Consider the following 24,288-nt stretch of genomic DNA (forward strand, 5'->3'; position numbering starts at 1 on the left):
TATGTACACATATATACATACATACAATGGAGTATTACTCAGCAATCAGAAAGAATGAAATCTTGTCATTTGTGACTACGTGGATGGAACTGGAGGGTATTATACTCAGTGAAATTAGTCAGAGAAAGACAAAAATCATATGACTTCACTCATATGAGGACTTTAAGAGACAAAACAGATGAACATGAGGGAAGGGAAACAAAAATAATATAAACACAGGGAGAGGGACAAAACAGAAGAGACTCATAAATATGGAGAATAAGCTGAGGGTTACTGGAGGGGTTGTGGGTGGGGGGATGGGCTAAATGGGGAAGGGGCACTAAGGAATCTACTCCCGAAATCATTGTTGCACTAGATGCTAACTAACTCGGATATAAATTAAAAAAAATAAAAAATAAAACAAGTTAAAAAAAAAAGTCAGGGTTGACACTCGCTAGTCCAATGCCAGAGAGACCGATCAACAGTTACAATACGATGGGGTGTATGTTCTCCTCCTGCTGCAAACCGATTTCCTGTGATGATGGAAATGTCCCGGGTCTGCCCTGTCCATTACCGTAGCTGTCAGTCACACTGTGGCTATTGAGCGCTCAAAATGTGGCTACTGAGCCTGGAGGACCTGAATTTTAAATCTTATTTGATTTTAATGAACTTAAATTTAAAAAGCCATTATGTGACTAGAAGCTACTCTATTAGATGGTAGAGACATAAGGCAAAGTACGCAGGGGAACCCCTTGCCCAGCGAGGGGTAGGAGCGGTCACACTCAGAGCGCAGAGGTCCCCATTCAAAAGGCGAGAACAACCTCCTGGAGGAAGTGACAGTCAGACTGCACATATTCCTTGAACTCTCTACCTTACACATATGCACGGACAGCCTCTCCCTCCCGCCATACCCAGGTCAGCTGTGACCAAGGAAGCCCTTTCAAGAACAAGATGAAGCACATCCCTACCAAGAAAAAGAGCCCTTGTGTGAGCTGCTGAAGGATGTGATTGTGGTCACCGTGGCACACAGAGGGAACGCGTCTTGAGCAAGGACACTGGGGAGAAAAGGAGTTACGTGGAGCCCCCAGCAGAGCAAATATGGTAGCAATGCTCCGCTGCAAATCGGAGTCTCTCTTCGGTGGCTCACAAGCTGAGAGCCTCAAGCATAAACCATAACATTACGGAGAACTGACACTTGGTTCCTGAGGCGGATACTGCCTCATTAAGCTCTTTAGGAAATCGGGTGGGCCCGGTGCTATTTGCAGAAGACTGAATTAACCGGAGAAGGAACCCATGCCACCGATCTGCCTGTCGTTTTCCCCCTGTGCGATGCACCTACCACGTGCAGGAAGTTTTTTGGTGGCTTTAAAGATTACCTCATTTTATCCATACAAGGCTCTGCAAATTAGATGATTGTTTTCTCATTTTATGGTGAAGCAATTTAAGATCCATGGAAGTTAAGTCATTTACTTAACAAGTAGTGACAGTTAGTGATCTACGCTACCTGAGTTTCTTTCTCACAAAAACTGTATTTTATGAAATAGATATCCTATTCTTTATTTTTAAAGTCCCCATTTGTTTTTGGTTTTTCCACCACAAATCCGGATGATCACAATCAATGCTTCAATAAACCTACCTGTGTATCCATTTTCCATACACTTTCACTGATGCATAACATACCTGCATCCATGCAAAAAGTATGTAAGCCTTAAGTGTAGCATGTGAAGAATTATCAAAAAATGAACTGAGCTACGTAATCATCCCCAAATCAAGAAAGAGAACAATACCACCACCTCAGAAGCTCCCCATGGCCACCTCCTCGTTATTCCCCCCGTCCACCTCCCCCCAGAGGGCGAATATCTACAAAGGGGCTGCCACATTTTGGGGGTAAATCAGAATGAAGCTAAGGCAGAAGTTATATAATTTAGGCCAAGATTTAAAACATTTGAAACATTTAAACAGTTAAAACATCACTATATAACTAGACAATTCTCTATTTATCTGTCTTAATTAGAAGTTTGTGTCTTATTGGAAATAAGGAAATTAGAGAGGTGTCAGGGAATCAGGATACAGAATGTGTTAACAATCAGGCCCAAGGGCTTTGAAGAAGACAAGAGACAATTAGATTTCCAGCTCGTCGAGACTACCGATTCCCAGCTCTGATGAGAGGAGGCCCATAAAGCATCTGACAGTCGAGTTTTTCCTTTTTCAATGTTCCTTTCTACTCCGTAATTTTATGACAATTAGGAGTATGACTATAAATAAAATATAAAATTTATATAAAATATGAATGTATGGCATTTACTGAACTTCCCCGAGGTGAAGATATTAGCTAATTAACTCCCTTCGACGACCCTGCAAAAATACCACAATCTCTGCTTTAAAGAGAAGATGGAGGTTCAAAACCGTGAAGTAACCAGCCTAAGGTCACACTGCTAGTGAGAGGCAGAGTGAGGGTGCAAACCTGCACCTGTCCGACTTCAAGGCCAAGAATAGACTCTGGTTGGCAGATCTGGTCAGGTCTCAGTTCAGCCTCGCCCCCTTCCCCGGCACTCACACCGATTTCCAGATGTTGTAGAGGTACGCTGCAGAAAGAACGATCTTCACGTGTTTAACAGAGACCCCTGAATTACGAACTGATCAGCTACACAAACAGATGCTGCCTAGCTCACATGTCACCTGTGGCTAAATTACCTGTACACCTGCTAAGGTTTTAAATGTCCAGTGGGTCTAAAAACCCACTGCAACTAATGTTCTTTCATTGTTTTATTTTGGAAACAGTAACCGGTTTAGATGGAGAAGAAACAGAGAAAAAAGGGAAAAATGGAACTTCTTCGACCTTATTTTTTCTTTTGTATTGTCTTCTATAAACGTAACATCTTACAGATAACAGAGAAAACTGCAAACGTTATATATAATTCATGCCGTCTGCTTTGGAAAGTACTTACCTTGACCGGAATTATATATTGCTTTGACAGACTTCTTCACTTTCTGTAAGGCTGTTCTATCTTGGTCTAGAGCCTAAAAGAGAAAAACGAGGGGAGAAGATGTTGGAAAATTTGGCAAATTAAAACTCACTCGTAATGACATCCATCTTGTGGAGTGCCACAGCGGTAGCAAGTGGACATATTTACGAACAGGGAACCATTTCAGAGACCGGCAGTACCCGTGATCTGAGGAGTTCTGTTTTGGGGATAAAAAGAGTTGTTCCACAAAGCTCAGTGTTGGGGAAAGCTGACAGCATGGGAGTCAGTTGGTTTTCACACTAAGCTCTGCACGGGAAAGAAACTACAAGCCACTTAAGATAGGGGAAGACTGGTTTTCACTGGAAGAAGGTGCAACCCGGGAAGGGACAAAGGCCTAAGACGTGAATGACACATATCCAAGAGAACTAAACACATTTTTATCACCTGATGGGAATTTCAGCCAGGAAGAAAACATTTCAAAGGGCGCAATGATAGTGACCTGAGGATTCCTTTTAAACTTTTTTTTTTAATGTTTATTTTTGAGACAGAGAGAGAGAGAGAGAGAGAGAGAGAGAGAGAGAGAGAGAGCACGCATGAGTGGTGGAAGGGCAGAGAGAGAAGGAGACACAGAATGTGAAGCAGGCTCCAGGCTCTGAGCTGTCAGCACAGAGCCTGATGTGGGCCTCAAACTCACGAACTGTGAGATCATGACCTGAGTCGAAGTCGCACGCTTAACCGACTGAGCCACACAGGTGCCCCTGAGGATTCCTTTTAAAATTAAAAAACTTATGATGTAAGGCCAGTTGTATTTTAAAATTCTGCTTACTAAAAAAACACAGCATGGAAAATGCTACCATGATGCTGGTAATGCTTTTAAATGATTTCTTAGATGGTGTATAAACACATCTACATCATCTACTTGTGCTACAAGTTGCGGGGGTGGGGTGGTTCTAGGGGACTGACTGTTGATTTTTAATCCAGGGACTGGACACACAATTGTGCTCTGTTCGGGAAGACTGTGCACTTAGGACATGCATACTCTTTTCATAATGTGTATTTCAATTCAAAATCAAATTTAAAAAGGGTTGTATTCAATATAGAAATTTATATGGCACGCTGACCTAACTTCTTAAAACAACTTTAAACCTTCCTCTCTGCTTCCCTGAGGGTCAACGATCCAGAGACTGGGAGCCCCTGGGTGGTGTGTCAAAATCTGGAGGGCACGAGCAGTGACAGCAATAATAATGAACTTAGGCACATAAAATTTAAGACCATGAAATGTACGCTCACATCCATGACATCATCTAAACCTCAAAACCTCAGAGGAGAAAACCGAGGGCCACAGAGGGTAAACACTCCTACCCCTGAAAGTCGCACAAAGAGATGAAAAGGGTAAATGCAGTGGCAGCAGGTAATAACACCCTTGTCCTGCAAGACGGCCTTTCCTGTCACTCTAAACCCGTGGCTCAAGTGGCGCTGCCCCTTCCGTTCAGCTCCAGTCCTCTGGACCCCGGTGGCTGGCAGGGTGGGTACCTGACCGGCGCTGGGCCCAGGCTCTCACAGGATTTCTGGGCTTGGGAAACAGGGACCTCAGTGTGCAGATCCCTTCTGAGGAGGGGTGCCTGGTGATCGCCGGTGGTTCTGTTCCTTGATCTGTGAGGAATCCGGACAGACAGATGGACCGATGACACACACAGAGCACCAGACACAGGAGCTGGAGAGGGTGCCGGTGGCATCAGAGTCCTGGCTTCCAGCTGCACCCAAGGCATAGGTCACTGCTAACCTTCCTGTAGACTGAGTATATTTTTGCCCCAAGCTGGTTGAAGCGGGGGTTCTACCACTTGCAACACAAGTCCTGAGTAACACAAGAACCCAAGTTTACTGAGCACTTGCTACGCCAGGTATGAACTTGGTATGGTGGACGTACCAAGTAGGTAAGATACATATGCTTCCAATATCTTCTCCCTTTGCACTGCATCTTTACAAAACCCCCGGAAAGCAGCATCCATGTTTTTAAGATAAGGAAATAGGCCTTCAATAAGTATTTGCAGAAAGGGAGGGAGAGGGAAAGATTAATTAAGTTGTCCAAAGTCACAGAGCCAGAAGGGGCTGGAGTCACATCTCACGCTAACGTCTACTGTATCTCAAACCTAATGAGATGCTGAGGTAAAACCCCGAGTTTTCAGACCCCGAGTCTGACCGCTACCCTCCACCACGCCCATTGCTTATGTTCCACCTCCACGCATTTGTCACAGCCATTTACCACCTGCACTTCTATTTAATATTTTTCTTTAAGCCCATTCACATCTTTTACACTGTCCAGAAGTATAGTAAGTGGAAAATCAGGATCACTCACCATTAACAGAAGATACCCTTTTTAAAGATCACTGTGACTCTCTCTATAAAATGCTCATTTGGGGGCTCAGTTGGCTCAGTTGGTTAAGTGTCCAACTTTTGGTTTTGGGTCAGGTCATGATCTCATGGTTTGTGAGTCTGAGTCCCACGCAGGGCTCTGTTCTGGTAGCATGGAGCCTTCTTGGGATTCTCTCCTTCTCCCTCTCTCTGCCCTTCCCCAGCTCTCTCTCTCTAAATAAATAAACTTAAAAAAGAAGATAAAATGCTCATCTGTTCTGTACCTGCGGCCATCTCCTGTAACACCATGATACTGCACTCCACACTTAAGGAAACAGTGTCTTACTAGACGGTTTCACAAGAGACAAAGTTTGAGTTATTTCACAGAGTTGAGGTTTGTACTGTAGAGAAAAGAGGAAAGAGAACTCACATTTTAATAAGTGCTTAGAGTGGCACAGAGGGTGCTGAGGCTGCCACAGACCGCCTCATGTCATTCTCACCAAAACCCCATGAAAGCAGTACTATTATCAAATTCGTTTTATAGATGAGGAACACAGAGGCTCAGAAAGTCTGACTCGCCCTGGGCGGCGGAGCGGGAGTCTGAGCTCGGGTCCTCACAACAGAACCTGACCTTCCAACAGCACCCAGCTCTGCGTTCCCGTGATGTCTGGGATGAACTGCATCTAAAAATAGAGCCTCCTTAAAAACTGAGAATAAATGAGGGTTGTTGTGGGGTGGGAGGGAGGGAAAGTGGGTGAGGGGCATCGAGGAGGGCACCTGTTGGGATGAGCACTGGGTGTTGTATGGAAACCAATTTGATAATAAATTTTGTATTAAATTTTTTTTTAAACAAAAATAAAATAAAATAAAATAAAATAAAATAAAATAAAATTAATAAAATTAAAAAATAAAATAAAAATAGAGCCTCATGTTAAGGGGGGTGGGAGTGGAACTACCTGCCAGTTTTCAGAGACAAATGAGTTAAGAAATTACAAGCTATTCAGGATGTTAAGAGTCTTCCAGGGAAAGAAACTAATGCAAATAAGTACAAATAACCATGCATTTAAGACACAAAATCTAATGGGTTTATCTTCTGATGAACTGCTTTTGTGGGAAGAACATTTAAAAAATCATCCCAATAATAGCTGCCATTTTTTTTTTTTTGTCTATATTCTTACTATCTTTTTTTTTTTTTTCCCCCAGATGAAAAACCTGGGGTTTTAGAGAAATAAACAGTTTGCCTGCCAAGTGGCACATTAAGTAAGAGAACCAGCCTAGGCTTTTTCAAGCACACCACCCATCCACGGCAGCACAAATGTGTGTCCATGCTCCCCCTGGATCTAACCATTTCCTAATTGGTTTTGAGAAAGGAACAAAAATCCTGCTTCTGGAAGAAAAGAACGTATCTGTTCAGCTTTGGGGAGTGATGACCGCAAAAAAGATGGGTCTACTCAAAGAGGAATTAATGAGTGGGCTTTAATGTCCTTCCACAGTTAGAGAGTTAATGAGCCCAAGTGAGCACACGGATGTGGAAGATTCCAGTCTAACATTTTATAAGACCAACTATCTGCTTCCTTTTTATTTCCCCCTCCTCAGGAAAAGTCTCAGAATTTATGTTGAAGTTTTACCAACTCGTCTATAAACTAACAGGGTTTAAAGTTCATGCACATACTTTTAAAGGTTATTAATAACATCCGCATTTGACAGCTACAGTCAGAGTTGAATCTGGGTTAACATTTCTCTTTTTACACCCTAGCATTTAGCCACTGGCAGAAAGAAGCCAAGTAAAATGCGTTTTTACAGGCCCTGTGTTTAAGAGCAGAGGACACTGTCACTGCGTCAGACAGGGCTCCCCTCCAGAACAGCACACATCTAAACGTGCTACAAAGTGCCATCCCCTCAACTGCCAGACAAGCAACATGTGCAGTGACATCCTTTGAAATGTCACATGCGTACAATTAAATACAGGCTAAGAGAAGAGTGGCAGATAACTGGACTATAAAATTATTGTTATTTCCCAATGCTAAAATATGTACCTGCACTTCTAAGTATGCATCCGAGGTTGAACAACTCAAAAGGGTACGTGTGTGGGGGAGAGAAAGAGGGAGGATGGATTAACAAATAAAGGAATCCAGGAGAACATTCTGATCTCTAACAATAGAAAAGTCCCTTTCCTATCCAAAATCTTGCAATTTCTCACACTTGCTACATTACTAAATAGCAGTGTCTATAATGTAGGGAAGCACTTCCAACCTGGGTATGGAGACTCTTTACGGCTACCTCATGTACAGCCCTAACAGGTCCGGTCCTCTGAACTCACAGAGAAGACACAGGCTGTTGCAAATCTGAAGGACGCTGTCAGAGAAGCCACGCCGACAGAGGCCTTACGTGGGAGCCAGAAGAATTCAGAAACATTACACAAACCGGACATGAGAATGCAAAATTCTTGAGGAGTCTGAGGCCACTCAGGGTAGGACATGGAGCCTTTCGTACCCCTCCAGGACAGGCAGCATCCCTCTGCATAGCAGTGCAACAACGGACGTTCTCAGAGACGCACAGGGACCCAGCCACACGTGCTCCCAGCTCAGGGTATTTGCTCTAGCTGACCCCTTTGCCTGGAATGCTCTTCCCTAAGCAATTCCCTTGACTGGCTTCCTTTTTACACAGGCTTCAGATGCAACGCCCCTTCCTCCGAGGGCCCTTCTATGGTCAATCTAAAGCAGCACACCCCCTCAGCCTGCTTCGTTACTCTCTTTTACACTCAGGCTGGCTTTTCCATAGTACTACCACATCCTGAAATGATCCCGTTTGTGACTTGTTTGTTTTTACTGTATTTATCTCCCTGCAGAAAAGCTCTATGAAGGCAGGGCCTGTGTGACCTGCTCATAGCTAAATGCCCATTCCCCGTGCCTAGCAGGTGACAGATGCTCAAAAATGAGTATGAAACGAAGTTAACAAATCACTGAATAAATGAATTCCTCAGTATTCACGGTTCCACAAAACAGGAAAGTATGTACCACAGGGCTTGCCTTGAAGATGGCTGAACGAAATAAAGTTCTGGACTCAGAAAATGTGGCCGTCTGGAATTCTTCCCCTAATGGTTTTGAATAGCCCAGGTTTAGATGGATGGGTGTGTGATGTGTATAGACAGTCGCAAGGTGTAAGAGCTAAGACCAGAGGGTACCAAAAGGAACGGTTTGGGAGAGACAGAACTTCTACATTCCAAGTTCATTTTGTGCCTTAAAACAGTTATTCTGTCCACTTTCTTAAAAAACACCTTATTGACATATGATATACTTATGTTAAATGAGCAACAGTGATAATATTGTTATTATTCATTAAGATTTTCTATTTCGGAATTACTTTCTAAGTCTATGGCACTTTCTTCAATATACTCAAACAAGAAACACTGTTCTTATTTTGGATAAATGTGATTTTCTGAAATTAAGCAGAAGTCTTTGGAGCTAAATCTCATGCATGTACTTATGACAGAAAAGAAACAGTGGTCATCATGGGAATGCAAGCTGGTGCAGCCACTCTGGAAAACAGTATGGAGGTTCCTCAAAAAACTAAAAACAGAACTACCCTACGACCCAGCAATTGCACGACTAGGCATTTATCCACGGGATACGGGTGTGCTGTTTCGAAGGGACACATGCACCCCCATGTTTATAGCAGCACTATCAACAATAGCCAAAGTATAGAAAGAGCCCAAATGTCCACTGATGGACGAATGGATAAAGAAGATGTGGTGTATATATACAATGGAGTATTACTCGGCCATCAAAAAGAATGAAATCTTGCCATTTGCAACTACGTGGATAGAACTGGAGGGTATTATGCTAAGTGAAATTAGTCAGACAAAGACAGAAATTATATGACTTCACTCATATGAGGACTTTAAGAGGCAAAACAGATGAACATGAAGGAAGGGAAACAAAAATAATATAAAAACAGGGAGGGGGACAAAACAGAAGAGACTCATAAATGTGGAGAACAAACTGAGGGTTACTGGAGGGGTTGGGGGAGGGGAGGTGGGCTAAACGGGTAAGGGGCACTAAGGAATCTACTCCTGAAATCACCGCTGCACTAGATGCTAATTTGGATGTAAATTAAAAAAAAAAATAAAATAAAATTATTAAAAAAAACAAAAAAAACAAACCAGTGGTCTGTCAATAAATGACCAGCACAGAGCTTGTTCGGGATATGCCAAGGTGGATGGCCCCACACCTACCTTCCGTGGACGTGAGCACTGAGTGTACGAGTGCACACCTGGAAGTGGCTGGCGCAAAGCCTCACGCAGAGCAGGCTATCGCTACCCTAACCTCTGAAGGTGTTTCTGCAGAGAAATTCCTGGAACGTTTGGAGCAGTGAGAGCCAAACATCTCTGGAACAAGTAGTCCTACCAGTAACGTGATTTCTTCAATGAAAAGAATTTTTGTTCCCTTGGGAAAAGGGGGGGGGAGGGGACGGTTTCCATTTTATCACTTTCTAGTCACATTCGCAGACGTAATTGCAAAAACGCATCTTAATAGATGCATTTGTCCCCTAATCACTACAAAGCAAATGCTCTCATGTGTAATTCCCGTAACAGGGAAAGGAAGGGAAGACTCTGTTGGTCTAATTTTGGTTCATACCTGACTGCTTAGGCCTTCAGCTTCCTGAGCATTCAGGCGACCTTGCAGGAAGGAGGCAGGACCCGGGAGCAAAGTGCTCAGGCTACCAGAGAGGCTGGATGCCTACTTAACGTAGGCATAAGGCCTCAGAGAACAAAACAGAGAATGCAGCCTTGCAGCCTATCAATACATTCATCATTTATCCACCGTAAGGCCCCATACACTAGAGTACATACGTGTGCAATTATAATGTGACTCAGGAATAAGCCCGAGAGTAATCTGATGACATAATGAAGAGCACTGTGAACAAAGGTGCCAGAGGAGAATGACAATGGAAACTACCCATCAGCTCCAAAAAGAAGAGGGATCAGGCAAACCATGTGAGTGAGTATGTGCTCTGAGGATCATCCAACTGGGGTTTCTGTATCATTTACTTACTCATCTAGTAACTGTGCTAGGCACATACTGAACACTGCTCTGAGCCAGGTACCGGTCAGGTGTGCCAACCAAATATTGCATCTACCTGAGCTTCCCCGGCTGCCTGCTCCTCCCTCCCTTCTCCCTGCCACAGCAAGATGGCAATGACAGATCCCTTGGCGGGAGAGCACACGGAGCGTGGCACTGCTTTAAATGAGACTGACGAAGGGAGTTGTGCAAAGACCACTGATGCTTGCTACCCTGGGGCTTTACCCACACTTCCTATCATTCTACTCTTTACCTTGTATTTCAGGTGTTTAGGCGCCCATGTCTCCTCCCTACTCAATTAGCTAAGAGGTCTGGAAGGACAATACTTGTATGTTGTACAAAAAAGATGCTCAGTGAGAGGCACCTGGGTGGTTCAGTCAGTTAAGTGTCCAACTCCAGCTCAGGGCATGATCTCACAGTTCATGAGTTTGAGCCCCGTGTTGGGCTCTGTGCTGACAGCTCGGAGCCTGGAGCCTGCTTCGGATTCTGTGTCTCCTCCTCTCTCTGCCCCTCCCCTGCTCGTGCTCTATCTCTGTCTCTCAAAAATAAATAAACGTTAAAAAAAAAAAAAAAAAAGATGCTCAGTTAGAATTTGCTGAATTGAAGGAACACACACACACACACACACACACACACACACACACACACGAGGAAGGAAGAGTCAATGAAGTTCCTGCAATGACATCCAGGTCCCCTATACTGCCTGCAACGCCCTATGTGACCCAGCCCTACTGCCCCGGGACTTCTGTTCCCACACTCTCCACTACTCATGTCTACACCCATACCTGCAATCTTTCTGAACCCACCAGCTTTGGCAGCTGCTGAAACCCTGTTCTCGAAGCTCCTCTCCAGAACTACAGGGGCTTGGCCTGCTGCTCCTTCTCTCTTTCTTTTCAGCGTTTTTCCTTTCCAGCTCAAATGCTGGAAGTGAAGTCCCTGTCAACCTGGGGAGTCGAGAATGACCTTGTGTGCCAGCTACACAACACCAGCAGTTAGGATGAGGTTCAATCAGAAAGCAGCACCGAGCAGCTGCCAACAGGGGAAGGGGGCACGGCGGCAGCAGCATATATGAAAGGAAGAGGTAAAGACGGTGAAGATGTTATCGTTAGTTTCAAGATGAATATGAGCTGGATGAGGCGGCTACACAGGGGAAATGATCAACTTAAAATAAAGTTCGGTTTGCATCACTGAGCCAAAAAATGGAAAGCTGACATATCATCCACAAACAGAAGTGTTTATCTGTGCTATTTTAGACTATAAAAGGTGGCCTTAAGATTCCGATCCTCCCATATTCATACAGATTTCAATCAGAAACTTAATGTCCTCTACTGTACCTCTGGCTGAAGGGTGGAATGGGGTAGGAATTCACCCACAGATGCTCAAAATCTGTAGATGCTATAAATGACTCCGGTTTGGCCCCACTTGGAAGTTCCTTCACAGTTCAGATCTGTAGCAAACATTCAATCTATCACCTTTGGCAATACTTCCTGCCCGAATCTGAGGATCTGTTTATTCCATGCACGAAAACACTTCCAACCTATCAACTTGCCAATGCAAAGAAAAGGTACTGCATAAAACTGTAACTCACAAAAGTCCACTTGCCTGGGTATGCATAAATTACCCATTAGGTGTGTAAACATCTTTAGGGCAGGGACTATGCCAGGCCCAGTGTAGGGGTTCAATAAACATCAAGTGAATCTGCCTCTATATTAAAAGGACCTAGAATTAAAGGTGTATTAGAACAAGATTGACACAAAATGCTACTATTTATTTCTCATGAGCTATTTATTTTAAAACCTAAGTGTTAATTCCTTACTGGAAGAAGTATCATCTTAACTAATGTAAATATAGCAGTACTTATTTTTTGCTTGGGTGATGCATGTATAAATACTCATTTCCTATCTCCCCAGGGCTCACCCTGTCTCTCAAAAGTTAAATCACATCTATGAGGTTTTGATGAAATCATCAGATATTCTCCGTGAAGGCCAGGGACCTCGATGCAACATACTCCCCTCAGTTGACCACTCTGAGGCTGCAAAGGCAGCCTCAGAGAAGTCCAATATGTCACGTGGGCAGAGGAAGCTGAGCAGGGTGAAGGGCCTGCCTCCCTCCCTCACTGTCCCCTCCTCTTACCGATGGGAAAAGCAGACCCTGAGAGGGAAACAGCTGCCCCTCCCTCCCCCCCCCGCCCCCCAGGAAGGGAAGGCCTGGCTCACTTCCAAATTCAGTAGTCATTTCAGTAACCCACTCTGCCTCCTGCACAGATGTCAGGATCCAGCCACGTGAACAAAAAAAGGGGAGCAGATCTCCTTCAAGACCCTTAACGTCAGACTGGTCATCAGAAAAAAGCTAAGCCACTGTGCACGTTCTGCACAGAGACCCTAACCCATCTCTAAGGGCAAAGCCAAGTCGTGCTTTTCTCCGAGAAGCACATTCTCTGCCCCGAACAGCTAGAGTCCTTGCCGGCCCCACACCATCCGCACGAGTTGCCCCCAGGGGTGCCCACAGATATCCTAGCATTTAGCGACCACCTGTCAGCAGGTCCAGGTGTTTCTCCGTGGACCCGGAAGCAGCAGAGCCTAGTCGTGGAATGAGCCATTCTGAGAGCAAGTGCGAGACGACGGCTACAGGCAATGACTGAGCCCAGGGAGAGCCCGCGTCACTTCCCGGCTGTGTGACCGTGCTCGGGTTAGTCATCCTCGAACACTCATGCCTTCCTCACACGACACCTGGCACAGACAGGTGTTTCCTTCTTCTCTTCCTTTCCTTCCCCGTCCACAGGTTCGTGTATTTGCTTGTTCTCGCCTCCACTGTCCCCTATGCTGATGACGATGATGATGAAAATATCATGAACGTGTTTTATATACAACATCTTACTTAGTCCTCACAGTAACCTTCAAGGAGGCTTCCGTTGCCCATACTTTACAGACGAGGAGACTGAAGCTCAGAATGGCCCTAGATCCCGCAGCCAGTCAGGGACATCGCCAGGATTCAAAGCTGGGCCTTCCGGAACCCTAAAGCCTGTTCTCCTAAGCACTGCGCTCTCCCACCTTCCAACCTGACACAGTGGAGTCCACGGGATGGAGGGGCCCTTAAAAAAAACCAGCCAGGGATTCGGTCACCGGACGGCGAGGCAACTTCAAAACCCATCTCCTTCCCACCCCAGGATTCTCTGTGAAGGAGCCGAAGAGGAGCTGACGGCCGTGCTGTGCTTGAAAACCCACACAAAGTAGCTCTTTAAGGAGGGGCCAGGGGACAAAAGGTGAAGTGGGGGGAAGTCAGCCTGCAGCCCGCTGGGGCCATGCCCCCCGAGCAGGTCAGGCCTGCGCTGCCCACCGACCATTTCGTGTCGGTCCACCCGCTGAGTGCTATGCTTGGCACTGTGGGCGCCGGTCAAAACCGCAGCGCGGCTGTGGAAGCCACGGAGCTTCAGGCACGTCCTGGAAGGGGCCTCTGCAGGCTTCGCCAAGCAGGACCTACACGCCCGACGGCGGGCATCGTCTTCACGAAAACGGGTTGTTGGCATGAGTACTGCGCACACGATTAGTGTTAGGAACTCACAACACCATACAGAGATGCACAGGCTTGTGAAGGAAAGCCTCCAGGGGCATTTGGGTGCATCAGTGACTGAAAAACACCAGTGGGAGTGACTGGTAGGAAAGTCCTTGAAAGGGAAGAACTGGAGGACTCATCTATCCATGCGGTCAGCAAAGAAAACAGGAGCTGATTTTGAAAAGAGGGACAGCTTCCCTCCCTGGCATTTCTAATCTGGCGGTGGCCCACAGAAAGGTCACTCGGGTGCTTAAGCCACGCTGAGGACTGTGATGGGGGTGAACGGGAACACCTACACACTGGGTTTATCCATCCACGGCTGCCTACCCCTCCTACGTGTCAAGGTCCATACTAGATATGGGGATACCTGGCACAGACAAAACCATTCTCTTCTTTAACGTGGACGACAGGAAACAGCAGAGCGCACAGCAGCATTTCTGAAAAGACACGTCTGGGGTTTAGGAGCAGCAGTGAGACCAGGTGGCCAAAGCCACGTGGAGGCTAAAGGGATGGACGGGGGCCAGACCACGCAGGAAGGAAAATCCACGTATGGACTTTGGTTCTTATTCTCAAAGCAATGGTTAAAGGCAGAGCCACTGGGGTTTTAGAACAACAAGGTCGTGACCTTCACAAAAATCAGTCTGGCTGTACTGGAAATGGAACGTAAAGAAGCAAGGCTGGAAAGGGAAGAGCCAACAGGCTGGGTATTTCGCTAATGTAAATTCTGGCCTTTCTGTCGTGACTCAATCCACTTCCTACTCTAGGACTACACCCCAGACTTAAAGCTTCCTCCAGAAATGCTTCCTCCTCCCCATTCCACAGTTGCTCAGTACACCTCAATGGATGGCATCATGATGCCAGACTCAAGGTCACATCCCTCTGGCCCAACTCTCTGTAACCAGCAGGCATCCCACCAGTTCTACCTCTGTGACAGGTCTTAAACCCATCCCGAAGCCTCCTGACTTACCATGGGATGTGATCATGCCCCAGCCAGATCCCTTAACAGTCTCCGAGCGATCCCACCCTCACCCACCACTCTGATGCCAGAGAAGCCTTTCTAAAATACAAATCTGATGGCGTCACCTTCACTTTAAGACCTAGAATAAAGGGCCAACCCAGCACAAAACCCGTTCCCGCCTCCCCCCACACTACTGTTGCAGGCTCTGTTTGTCTTTGGACCACTCACTTTGTAATTCCTAACACTCCAAATTAATGATGCTCAAATATACCGAGGCCCTTTTGGGTCTGACTCTGGAGATGCCAATCCAGTGGCTACAATTCTCTCCTTTCTCAATAATACTTCTGTCCTTTGCCTTTTCTTCTTAACCATCTTGCAAACTCACACTCAACCTGAAGATTGGGTTTTACCATCTCTTCTGTGAACCTCTACCCACTTCCTGCTGAGAATCTCTTCAGCCCCTAGTGCCACGAGAGCACTTATCACAAGGACTTTTTTTCTTACATTTCTATTGCCAACAAATGGTAGCTGTTAATCTTTTAAGATACTACATATGTATTCATTTTCATTCCCCTGTTGTAGGCCAGCTTCCAGTCCCCAGCCCTGGGTTGCATGTGCCCACGAGACCTACAGGCTCCTCGTGGGCAGACAGAACCCCGTGTAGGACCCTAGTCACCTGACATGTAAATCTGACTCTGTCCCTCAGGCCGTTCAGGTTCTCAGCTTCCTCATGAGTAAATCTAGAAAACTGGTCCATATGTATCTCTTAGGGCTCTAATTCTCTGAAAATCAAACATTTTCAAGTCCTAGGGACATTACTATTCTCTCTCAGCATGCTAAATTTTCAGTGAAAGACGGTTTTATTTTTTTAAAGTAACACAACTGGCATCAACAGTGAATGGTTTTAGGGGATTTAAGATTTCTATGTAATTAAAAGATAAATCACAGCTTTGGTCTCAGATTCTAATTCTAGCCACTTCTGAGTCCTTTTTTTTGCATATCCCTTGTCCTCCAAAAAAAACGTTATGAAAAGCACATCCTGAATTTTGTATTCAAAGACTCTATCAATTACATAAAATAAGCATTACTAATGCCTTTTTACAGATTTAAGTCACAGCAAGTGTCCAGGGCCAAAGATACTAGTAAATGGCAAAATCAGGCTTTTTACTCTGTAAGGTCTAACTCTAAATATGATGTGTGTCTTTCTGCAGAGGAGATCAAGACACTCCAGTTTACACATTTGCCTCAGGAAAAAATTGAGCAGGTGAAAAACAACCAAGTGAATTAGAGTGGCATCTCCCACGCTGTGGTCTGTAGGAAACTGTTTCTAGAGAGATGGTAGAAAGGATTTTTGGGAGAAAATAATTTGCTACAGACCTGGAAAATACTAAATGCTAACTATCTCTTTTTTGGAGATACCCAATGCACAACAGAATATCAAAGCCTGGGATATTTTTTAAAAACGTGTTTCTCAATTAAAATAACTTAATAATTAAAACCAGAATACTTTTTTTTTTTTTTTTTTTTTTTTTTTTTTTTTTTGCACACTTATAGGAACAATGTGTGTTGGGACATCAATATAGGAAACTCTATTTAAAAAAATCTAACAAAGTTAAGCCTCAAAAAAGATACACTGTGTATCAGTTGAAGAGGTCTGATAATTTTCCAATACAGACAACAGACACTATCAGGGAGAAGAAAAATGACTGCAATCAATTTTTAACAAAACCAAGATGAACTAAGAGGGAAAACTAATTACAACAACAAAAAAGGGAACAAAGTTGACATCTGTAGTATGTAATTAGTGTGTGGAATTCTTCTTCTGCTGTAGAAAGCTAGCAGAATAGGAAGACAAAGACAACACGAGAAATTGAAAATAGTTAAATGTATGCAAATAATTTCAAGCACACTAATGATTTTTAAATTGGAAGTGAAACAATATAGAAGTGTCCCTTTATCCTTATACAGCAATAGTAAGTAGAGAAGGTGATAAAAATAACCAATGAAGAGGCTTCAGAGAGATGGCCACAGTTGATCTCAAGGGCAAACTGTAGGGGCACCGGGGTGGCTCCGTCCGTTAAGCGTCTGACTCTTGATTTCGGCGCGGGTCATGGTCTCGCGGTTCGTGAGAAAACACGTGACCAGGTTTTACGGTATAAAAGGCTAGAAATAAATAACCGGTATCTGACAACAGGGAAACAGCAAAGAAAGACATGACACAAACTGGAGGGCTTGCTGTGTGGGCACTAAAACATATTAATTGGCAACAATTAAAAGGATAAAAGACTGCCACTTACTGAGCATCTAATACGAACTGCGTGCAAATACTATGCAGTACCACACTACATAGAATGTAAAATTACGTGGATTATAAAGTTAGGGATTTTCTAGAAATGCAAAGTGTAGAGAAGTACACAGAGGTGTTTAAAAGCCGTGGCTACCCCAATACTGTTACTCTTCGGAGGGTTTTTTTCTTGTAAAATAATTTCCTAATACAGTATTATAAGGCTGACTTAGTATTAAAATTTTTAAAGTCTTTTTTTAATTTTTTTTTTAATGTTCATTAATTTTTGTGACAGAGAGAGATAGAGCACGAGTGGGGAAAGGGCAGAGAGAGGGAGACACAGAATCCGAAGCAGGCTCCAGGCTTTGAGCTGTCAGCACAGCCTGACGTGGGGGCTCGAACCCACGAGCTGTGAGATCATGACCTGAGCCGAAGCTGGAGGCTCAACAGACTGAGCCACCCAGGCGTCCCATGTTTTAAAGTCTTTTAACAGTGTCTCAGAGTACATTAAATGTCTCCTTTTTCCTCGGCAATTGCAAAAGACCCGGTAAAATGTTAAGTCTCATAGAAAATGAGGGAGAAACAGTACATACTCTCAGTAATTTCCATGTTGCCTTGCAAACTGTACATTTAAAAAATTAGTAGAATATTGTGTTTCCAGAGCTCCTGTCTGGGGCCCAAAAGAAAACTGTAATCACAGCGATTACCTTGTGAACCTCTAATTTCTGTTGCAGCTCTGAAGTTCGGAGTAGCACACCCACCCACAAGCGCCATGCTTTCATCTTGAAGCAATTTCAGCTCCACTCTTGGGAAAATAATAATTATAGGTACAACAAGGTATTTAAAGACCAAAAAATAGTCATGCAAACACCCTTTCCATGTTATAACATAATGAGAGTCCCTTAAAAGAACTGAAACCTAGACCGGAAAGGGCGTTTCCCGAGTCCCATCTTTTCAGGATTCTTAGAATTTATCAGGATCCTACCTGAGAACAGAACAGGCGTTTTTGTTGGCGAACAGATTAGGGACCACTGAGCTAGTTAGAGACTTTTAACCTCCTACCAGTCCCGAGGTGCTGCAGTGCCCTACTCAACTGTATGTCTGGGTCCTGACCTGGTGATTCAAAATATGCTGCTGGTGGCTTGTGGTCTTTTACGCTGAGCCACATAGTTTTATCTAAAATGCAGTCATGTAACAACTGACTAGATGCTGGAATTTAAACATGATGCTTAAGAGCACTGAATGTGGAGCCAGACTGCCTGGGGTCAAATCCCAGCTCCACTATGAACTAAGTGCCCTAGGCGTGTTCCTTAACCCAGCTGTGCCTCAGTTTCCTCACCAGTAACGCATCTGACAGGGTCAAGTGGATTGAGAAGATCTATGTAAACTAAGTGCTCAGAGCGGTGTCTGGCACAGAGGAAGCCCTCAACCAACGTTAGCTAGAATTTGCAGACACTGCTCTGATTTTTTTCTAAGGTTCCCACGAGACATATAATTAGCAAGGACAATTTTTACATGGCTGGGGGTGCTACTGGCGAAGGAAAAGAAAAGGGAGACGCAGATCTAAACCCTTCCACTCAGACGAGCTCTTTGGATCAGTGATCTCCCCAGAATGCACACAACGTATTCCACTGTGGTGCGGGAAGACAAATATTAGAACTTCTGTTTGCATTGTTTTATGCCATATAATTATACAGGATGAGCACAGAAGAGTATGTATCATGTGTGTGTATGGATGTATATGCACGTGGAATGCAGGGAGAAAAAGGTTTCACAATGGAGATGCCCGAAACCACTGCTCTGTTAATGAACACTAGATGTTGATTCTTTTAAGAACTGCCATGTGGGAAATGTGGAGCAAGACTTGACCAAAATGCAGCTCGGGCGCTGTTTGCTGTCCGTATACAGAGAAGATGGTTCCAGTGTCCGGTGTATAAAAGGACACTACCAAAGACGCCAACGGGTGTTTCTTAAGGAGCAGGAACCAACCTAATGATGTTCACTTAGAACAGGGGGCATCAGATGGCATGAATGTTGTTCCAAAATAAAACAATACCTTTTATTTTCTTCATTTTTACTACTTTGCATCTGAGTCCCCCAGCTGCCCAAATATTATCACAATCTTTCCTTTCTGAGGAAACGAAGGCTCAGAGAGGCTAGGTGACTCTTTCTAAGCCCACCCAGGGAATAAAATGTTGTTTTAAAACTCAAGCCTCCCAAATCAAAATTTAATTTTAAAAAATTATCCTGTTCACAGGTGTTCCATGACCTTAGGGAGATTAAATTGCTAAAAGCAAATAAAAATAGGTATTTCTCCCAAGTCTGCTGTTTCCTGCCACGAGGCACGTAGGACACACTTTACTGGCAACAAAACAAAACACCTCGGAAAATTTTGGTTTTCTTTTTGGACATAATACTGAACGAATGAGAAATAAACATTTTAAATTTCACATAACTCCACAACTCGAAAACACGATCTTTTTTCCTGACTTCCCATCCTTGCTCATGTACAACTCTATGTAACGAGAATCAGTGTTTTACATGCAGTTTGCATTCTACTTTTACCACTTAATATTTATGCTCCAAACCCTCGTGCTTATTTTTTCTGCATGGGCCGAGCTGTTACCACCAAAACAGCCTTCCATCGGTGTTGATAGGTATGTCATTTGTCCCCTGAACACTCCCTGTTGCTGAAAGTTAATAGACAGTTCTTTCACTTTCGTATTTCTTTTTAAGACTTACTTGTCAGCATGGTTGTCAAACAGTGAAGTTTCTTTTGATAAGGACAATTTTAAGTTGTGTGTTTAAACATGATTCTGAAGTACCAGCAGGCACTAATGATCATCTTTTACTGTATTAATAATGCTCATGCCACCAAGTCACAACACTGATGAAAGGTCTGAAGTTTCTGACTTCTTTTTTTTAAAAAAATTTTTTTTTCAATGTTTTTTATTTATTTTTGGGACAGAGAGACACAGAGCATGAACGGGGGAGGGGCAGAGAGAGAGGGAGACACAGAATCGGAAACAGGCTCCAGGCTCCGAGCCGTCAGCACAGAGCCCGACGCGGGGCTCGAACTCACGGACGCGAGATCGTGACCTGGCTGAAGTCGGATGCTTAACCGACTGAGCCACCCAGGCGCCCCAACAGTGCACCCTTTTAAATAAAGCTCCCTCGAGGGGCGCCTGGGTGGCGCAGTCGGTGAAGCGTCCGACTTCAGCCAGGTCACGATCTCGCGGTCCGTGAGTTCGAGCCCCGCGTCAGGCTCTGGGCTGATGGCTCGGAGACTGGAGCCTGTTTCCGATTCTGTGTCTCCTTCTCTCTCTGCCCCTCCCCCGTTCATGCTCTGTCTCTCTCTGTCCCAAAAATAAATAAAAAACGTTGAAAAAAAAAAATAAAAAAAAAAAAAATAAAAAAATAAAGCTCCCTCGGGAAGCCAATTCAGACAGAATGTCATCAGCAGAGGAATGCTCACAGACCAGGACCCACTGATTACGTATTACTTGAGGAAAGCAGGGACGAGGTACTAGACTTTGCTCTGAGGCAGAAATGAATGAAAGATTATGTTCCGCTGGGTGTTGTTTTCATAAAGGTAAATCTTCCTGTTGACAAGAGTCGAAGTAGTTTGCTACAAGTCAAACCTTTGAAATTAAATCCTATTTCTTCAAAGATGCACATTAACATTTCAGAGAGGCTTTCCTCAGTTGGTGTCCCGTTATGTAGTTATTTTATCAGAATGAGTCCTTTTGTAATGTAAATGATCACGCTCCTGCATTCAGACTTGGGTATACCAACTTACTTGAAATGGGGATGCATCTACAGAGTATTTGGGGGAAAAAACCCAATCTCCACTCTTAATTCACTGGTTTGACAAAGATCCAGTGGGAACAAGCTCCCAGAGCGAGAAATACAGAGACAACCCCTGACCTCAGGGAGCGTGATGAATTACCTCAATTACATTTATTAGGTAGCTAAATACAAAATGTTTTTAAGCATGAATGCGTTCCTGTAATGTGATATTTGGGATAAGATTGCTAAGCCAAAACTTGTATTCACCTAGAAGCGAAGCATGTAGTAAATTTCAGAAAATACGTAAGAAAAAATAGAACTTGAAAGCAAAAATGATAAAGAGAATTCAGTCTTCTTTGGTAAATACAAACAAAAGCTTTTATTAAATGACATTTTGTGTAAGGACATTACAGTACAGCTGTACTGTAAAGGAAGGGGCAAGTTTCCTGTGAATGATTTGTTAAAAAGTGGTTTCCGTCTCAAGTATCAGAATTAGAAAATGGAGCTGCAGTACTAAGGGCTCTAAGAAAGCATCCCAGCTCACGATCGATGGTTTTATAAACTCTGTTTTCCAAAAATCCGTGCTGGTTGCTCAGTAAAACGATATGTTTAGTGGGCACTTCTTGGAAAGCCTGGGTGAGCCCAGTGCAGGAACTATGATGGACACCCTCACGGGAAGCTTTTTTCCCCTTTTAAATACATTCTGGCTGCCCGTAGTGCCACTTAGCACATTGTCGAGTGACAGCTTGCGATCTAGTTACCTCAGAGATCCCCAAATGACCCCACTTCTCAAAAGTGAACAGACAGCTTTCCCCTTCTCCAATGACAAGGCCCACCACCAGGAACAGACTAGCGGCTCAAACTCCGTCCTGGTCAAACTGTGTAGAGTCTGGCTAACAGGTCACACGACATGACTCTGGAGTCCATGGGCTTTCGTTTCACAGGCAGAAGTGGGGTAGAGTACAGGGTGGTTTCAGGGCTTTCACATATTTAGAATAACCTTAGGTTTGAGGACTCTTCACTTGATCAGTACTTTCCAGCAACGCGAGCCCCACTGTGAGACAAAAGGGATCTGGAGTCAGTAAGTTTGGGAAATGCTCCACACTCTGCATCCTTTGAGGAGTCAGAGATTTAATACATTAAAATACCATGAGACTCCTGTTGAAGAAAAAAAATTTTTTTAATTTCAACTTTGCTTAACAAAGTATTTCCCAAACTTACTTGGCCTCAAAAGCGTACTTCCCATCTCCGTCCTTTTTTAGAAGTGCCGACTAACGTCTCAGAACTTGTTCTCCACACAATACACTTTGGGTAACACAGACTTGGACCATAATATTCCAGAAAATCTGTTATAATTTAGAGCAGAGAAAGCAAATGGGTGGCTCAGAGTCTAAATTCAACTTGCATGGGTTTAATTTCTATGGCTTGCATAATGATCTTTTGTAAATTCTGAATTAGCTTCCAAACATTTAAAACTTGGGAGATTTAAAATAAAAATTCAGGGGGCGCCTGGGTGGCTCAGTTAAAGCATCGAACTTCAGCTCAGGTCATGATCTCACGGCTTGTGAGTTCGAGCGCCCATTGGGCTCTGTGCTGACAGCTCAGAGCCTGGAGCCTCCTTCGGATTCTGTGTCTCCCTTTCTCTCCGCCCCTCCCCCATACATTCTCTCTCTCTCTCTCTCTCTCTCTCTCTCTCAAAAACAAACAAACATTAAAAAATTTTTTAAATAAAAATTAAGAAGTTCAACTTTCCCTATAAAATGACTTAGGTTGAGTGAACTCCTTTCCCAGGAACGACGATAGCAGGGCCCAAGAAGGAGGTGCCAGTCTAGGTGCTCTGCTAGGTCCGTGCCAGTCACTTGCGCCTGGCCCCAGTGCCACAGGGCCTCCTGCGATGGAAGTGGTTAGGGCATGCTTAGGAGCTTGCAGAAGAAGTCAGTGTGGATCTGCCCAACCCCTTCAAGTCTGTCTCCTCCATGAAGCGCCTGCCTGGGTGGTGTATAAGGGATAGTCCCTGTTTACTCTAGGCCCTGGCATAACTAACAGAGCCACCCCACTCTGTTTGGATAAATTATATGGTCACTCCAGCAGTGAAGACTTCCCAGCCCTCCCTGATACTCCCATCCTCCACCCTCAGGTCTCAGGGAAGTATTTCTGCACTTGGGTATGCCCTCTATTACTTTCCAACGGTTTCATGTGAGTGTTGGAGAAACACGGCAGATACCAGAGCCCAGAGGACCTAGGTCTGACTTCGAGTTCTACCTCTGAATTGCTCTGCGAGTACAGGGAAGTCCCTAGATCCTTCTCAGATTCGGGACCTTCATCCCACTGTGTCACAGATCTAATGGGAAGGGTCAGAAATACAGCAAGTGCCTGGGACACAGCAGGTATTCAATACATAGTACTCTTAGTTCTGAGAACATAACTCCATGAAGTTATGGCCATGTGTCTCATAATTCTTACACTCCAAATGCAATGGCTTTGGGTTCTCCTGGTAGATACACAATATATGACTGTTGACCGATTTTTTGATTTCTTCTTGAAAAAACCCTAGGAAATGTCCTTGTCTCAATTCTCATGTTTCTTTATGTTTTCCAATTTTGGGGTAGGCGGTAAGGGAGCATTTTCTCTATCTGTCCCATCAGTTTCAAAAATAAATACCAGAAGGGAATCTGTATATTTACTTATGGAATTTTTTTTAATGTTTTAAATGCTAGGGGTAAGAAGGAAAAAGAAATTCTCCCCACACAGTATGGTTCACAAAATTCATGACCTGTGTGATTTAAGAAATAACAATCTGCCTGTAATTCAGAGGAATTAAGTGATGACTCATTCCCTGACAGGCGCTGATTTTTTTCCTCTGTGTCTTGGGATTACTAAATATCAGAGCACTCTCCCTTGGGATTTTCCCCAAGGTCTTTATTTGTTCCCAACAAGCTTCAGGCATTCTATTTTCCACTTCTTTTAAATGCGTCCCCTTTCATTTCAGCTAATAACCGAAGTAATTTCTCACGAGTTACTGCTATGGAAAGAAAACCTCAAAGTGGATGCTTACATGCTTCAAATTCACTTTAAACCCTTGCCAGACCTCCTTTGAGAGGCTCCACCGAGTGGCCCTGGATGCAGGGCCTGTCCTGCAGTCTGATTTTCCTCTCAAGTCTAAAGCTGATATTGAACGACTAGATGGACAAAATGAAACGAAAGACAGTGGGGCTCTGGTCCAACAAGTGCCTTTTATGGGTTGGGTTAGGACTGTAGCAAATTTTCAAGCGGAATTATCATAAATTAGGAATGCTGTTCTTAAAATCAAACCTAATGAGCCGTAAT

General features: G+C 44.1%; 1 protein-coding gene across 4 annotated transcripts in view; it reads right to left on the reverse strand.

Moving 5' to 3' along the window:
• The window catches only part of ASAP1 (ArfGAP with SH3 domain, ankyrin repeat and PH domain 1), a 352,683-nt gene that overhangs the window by 146,544 nt on the left and 181,851 nt on the right, over positions 1–24,288 (reverse strand). For all 4 annotated transcript variants that reach the window (XM_058699088.1, XM_058699087.1, XM_058699086.1 and 1 more), the window contains one exon: positions 2,928–3,000. In XM_058699088.1, the coding sequence (XP_058555071.1) occupies positions 2,928–3,000 (73 nt within the window). The remainder of the gene's footprint in view (positions 1–2,927; positions 3,001–24,288) is intronic.

Source organism: Neofelis nebulosa, chromosome 14, assembly GCF_028018385.1.
Source record: "Neofelis nebulosa isolate mNeoNeb1 chromosome 14, mNeoNeb1.pri, whole genome shotgun sequence".
Lineage (NCBI taxonomy): Eukaryota > Metazoa > Chordata > Mammalia > Carnivora > Felidae > Neofelis > Neofelis nebulosa.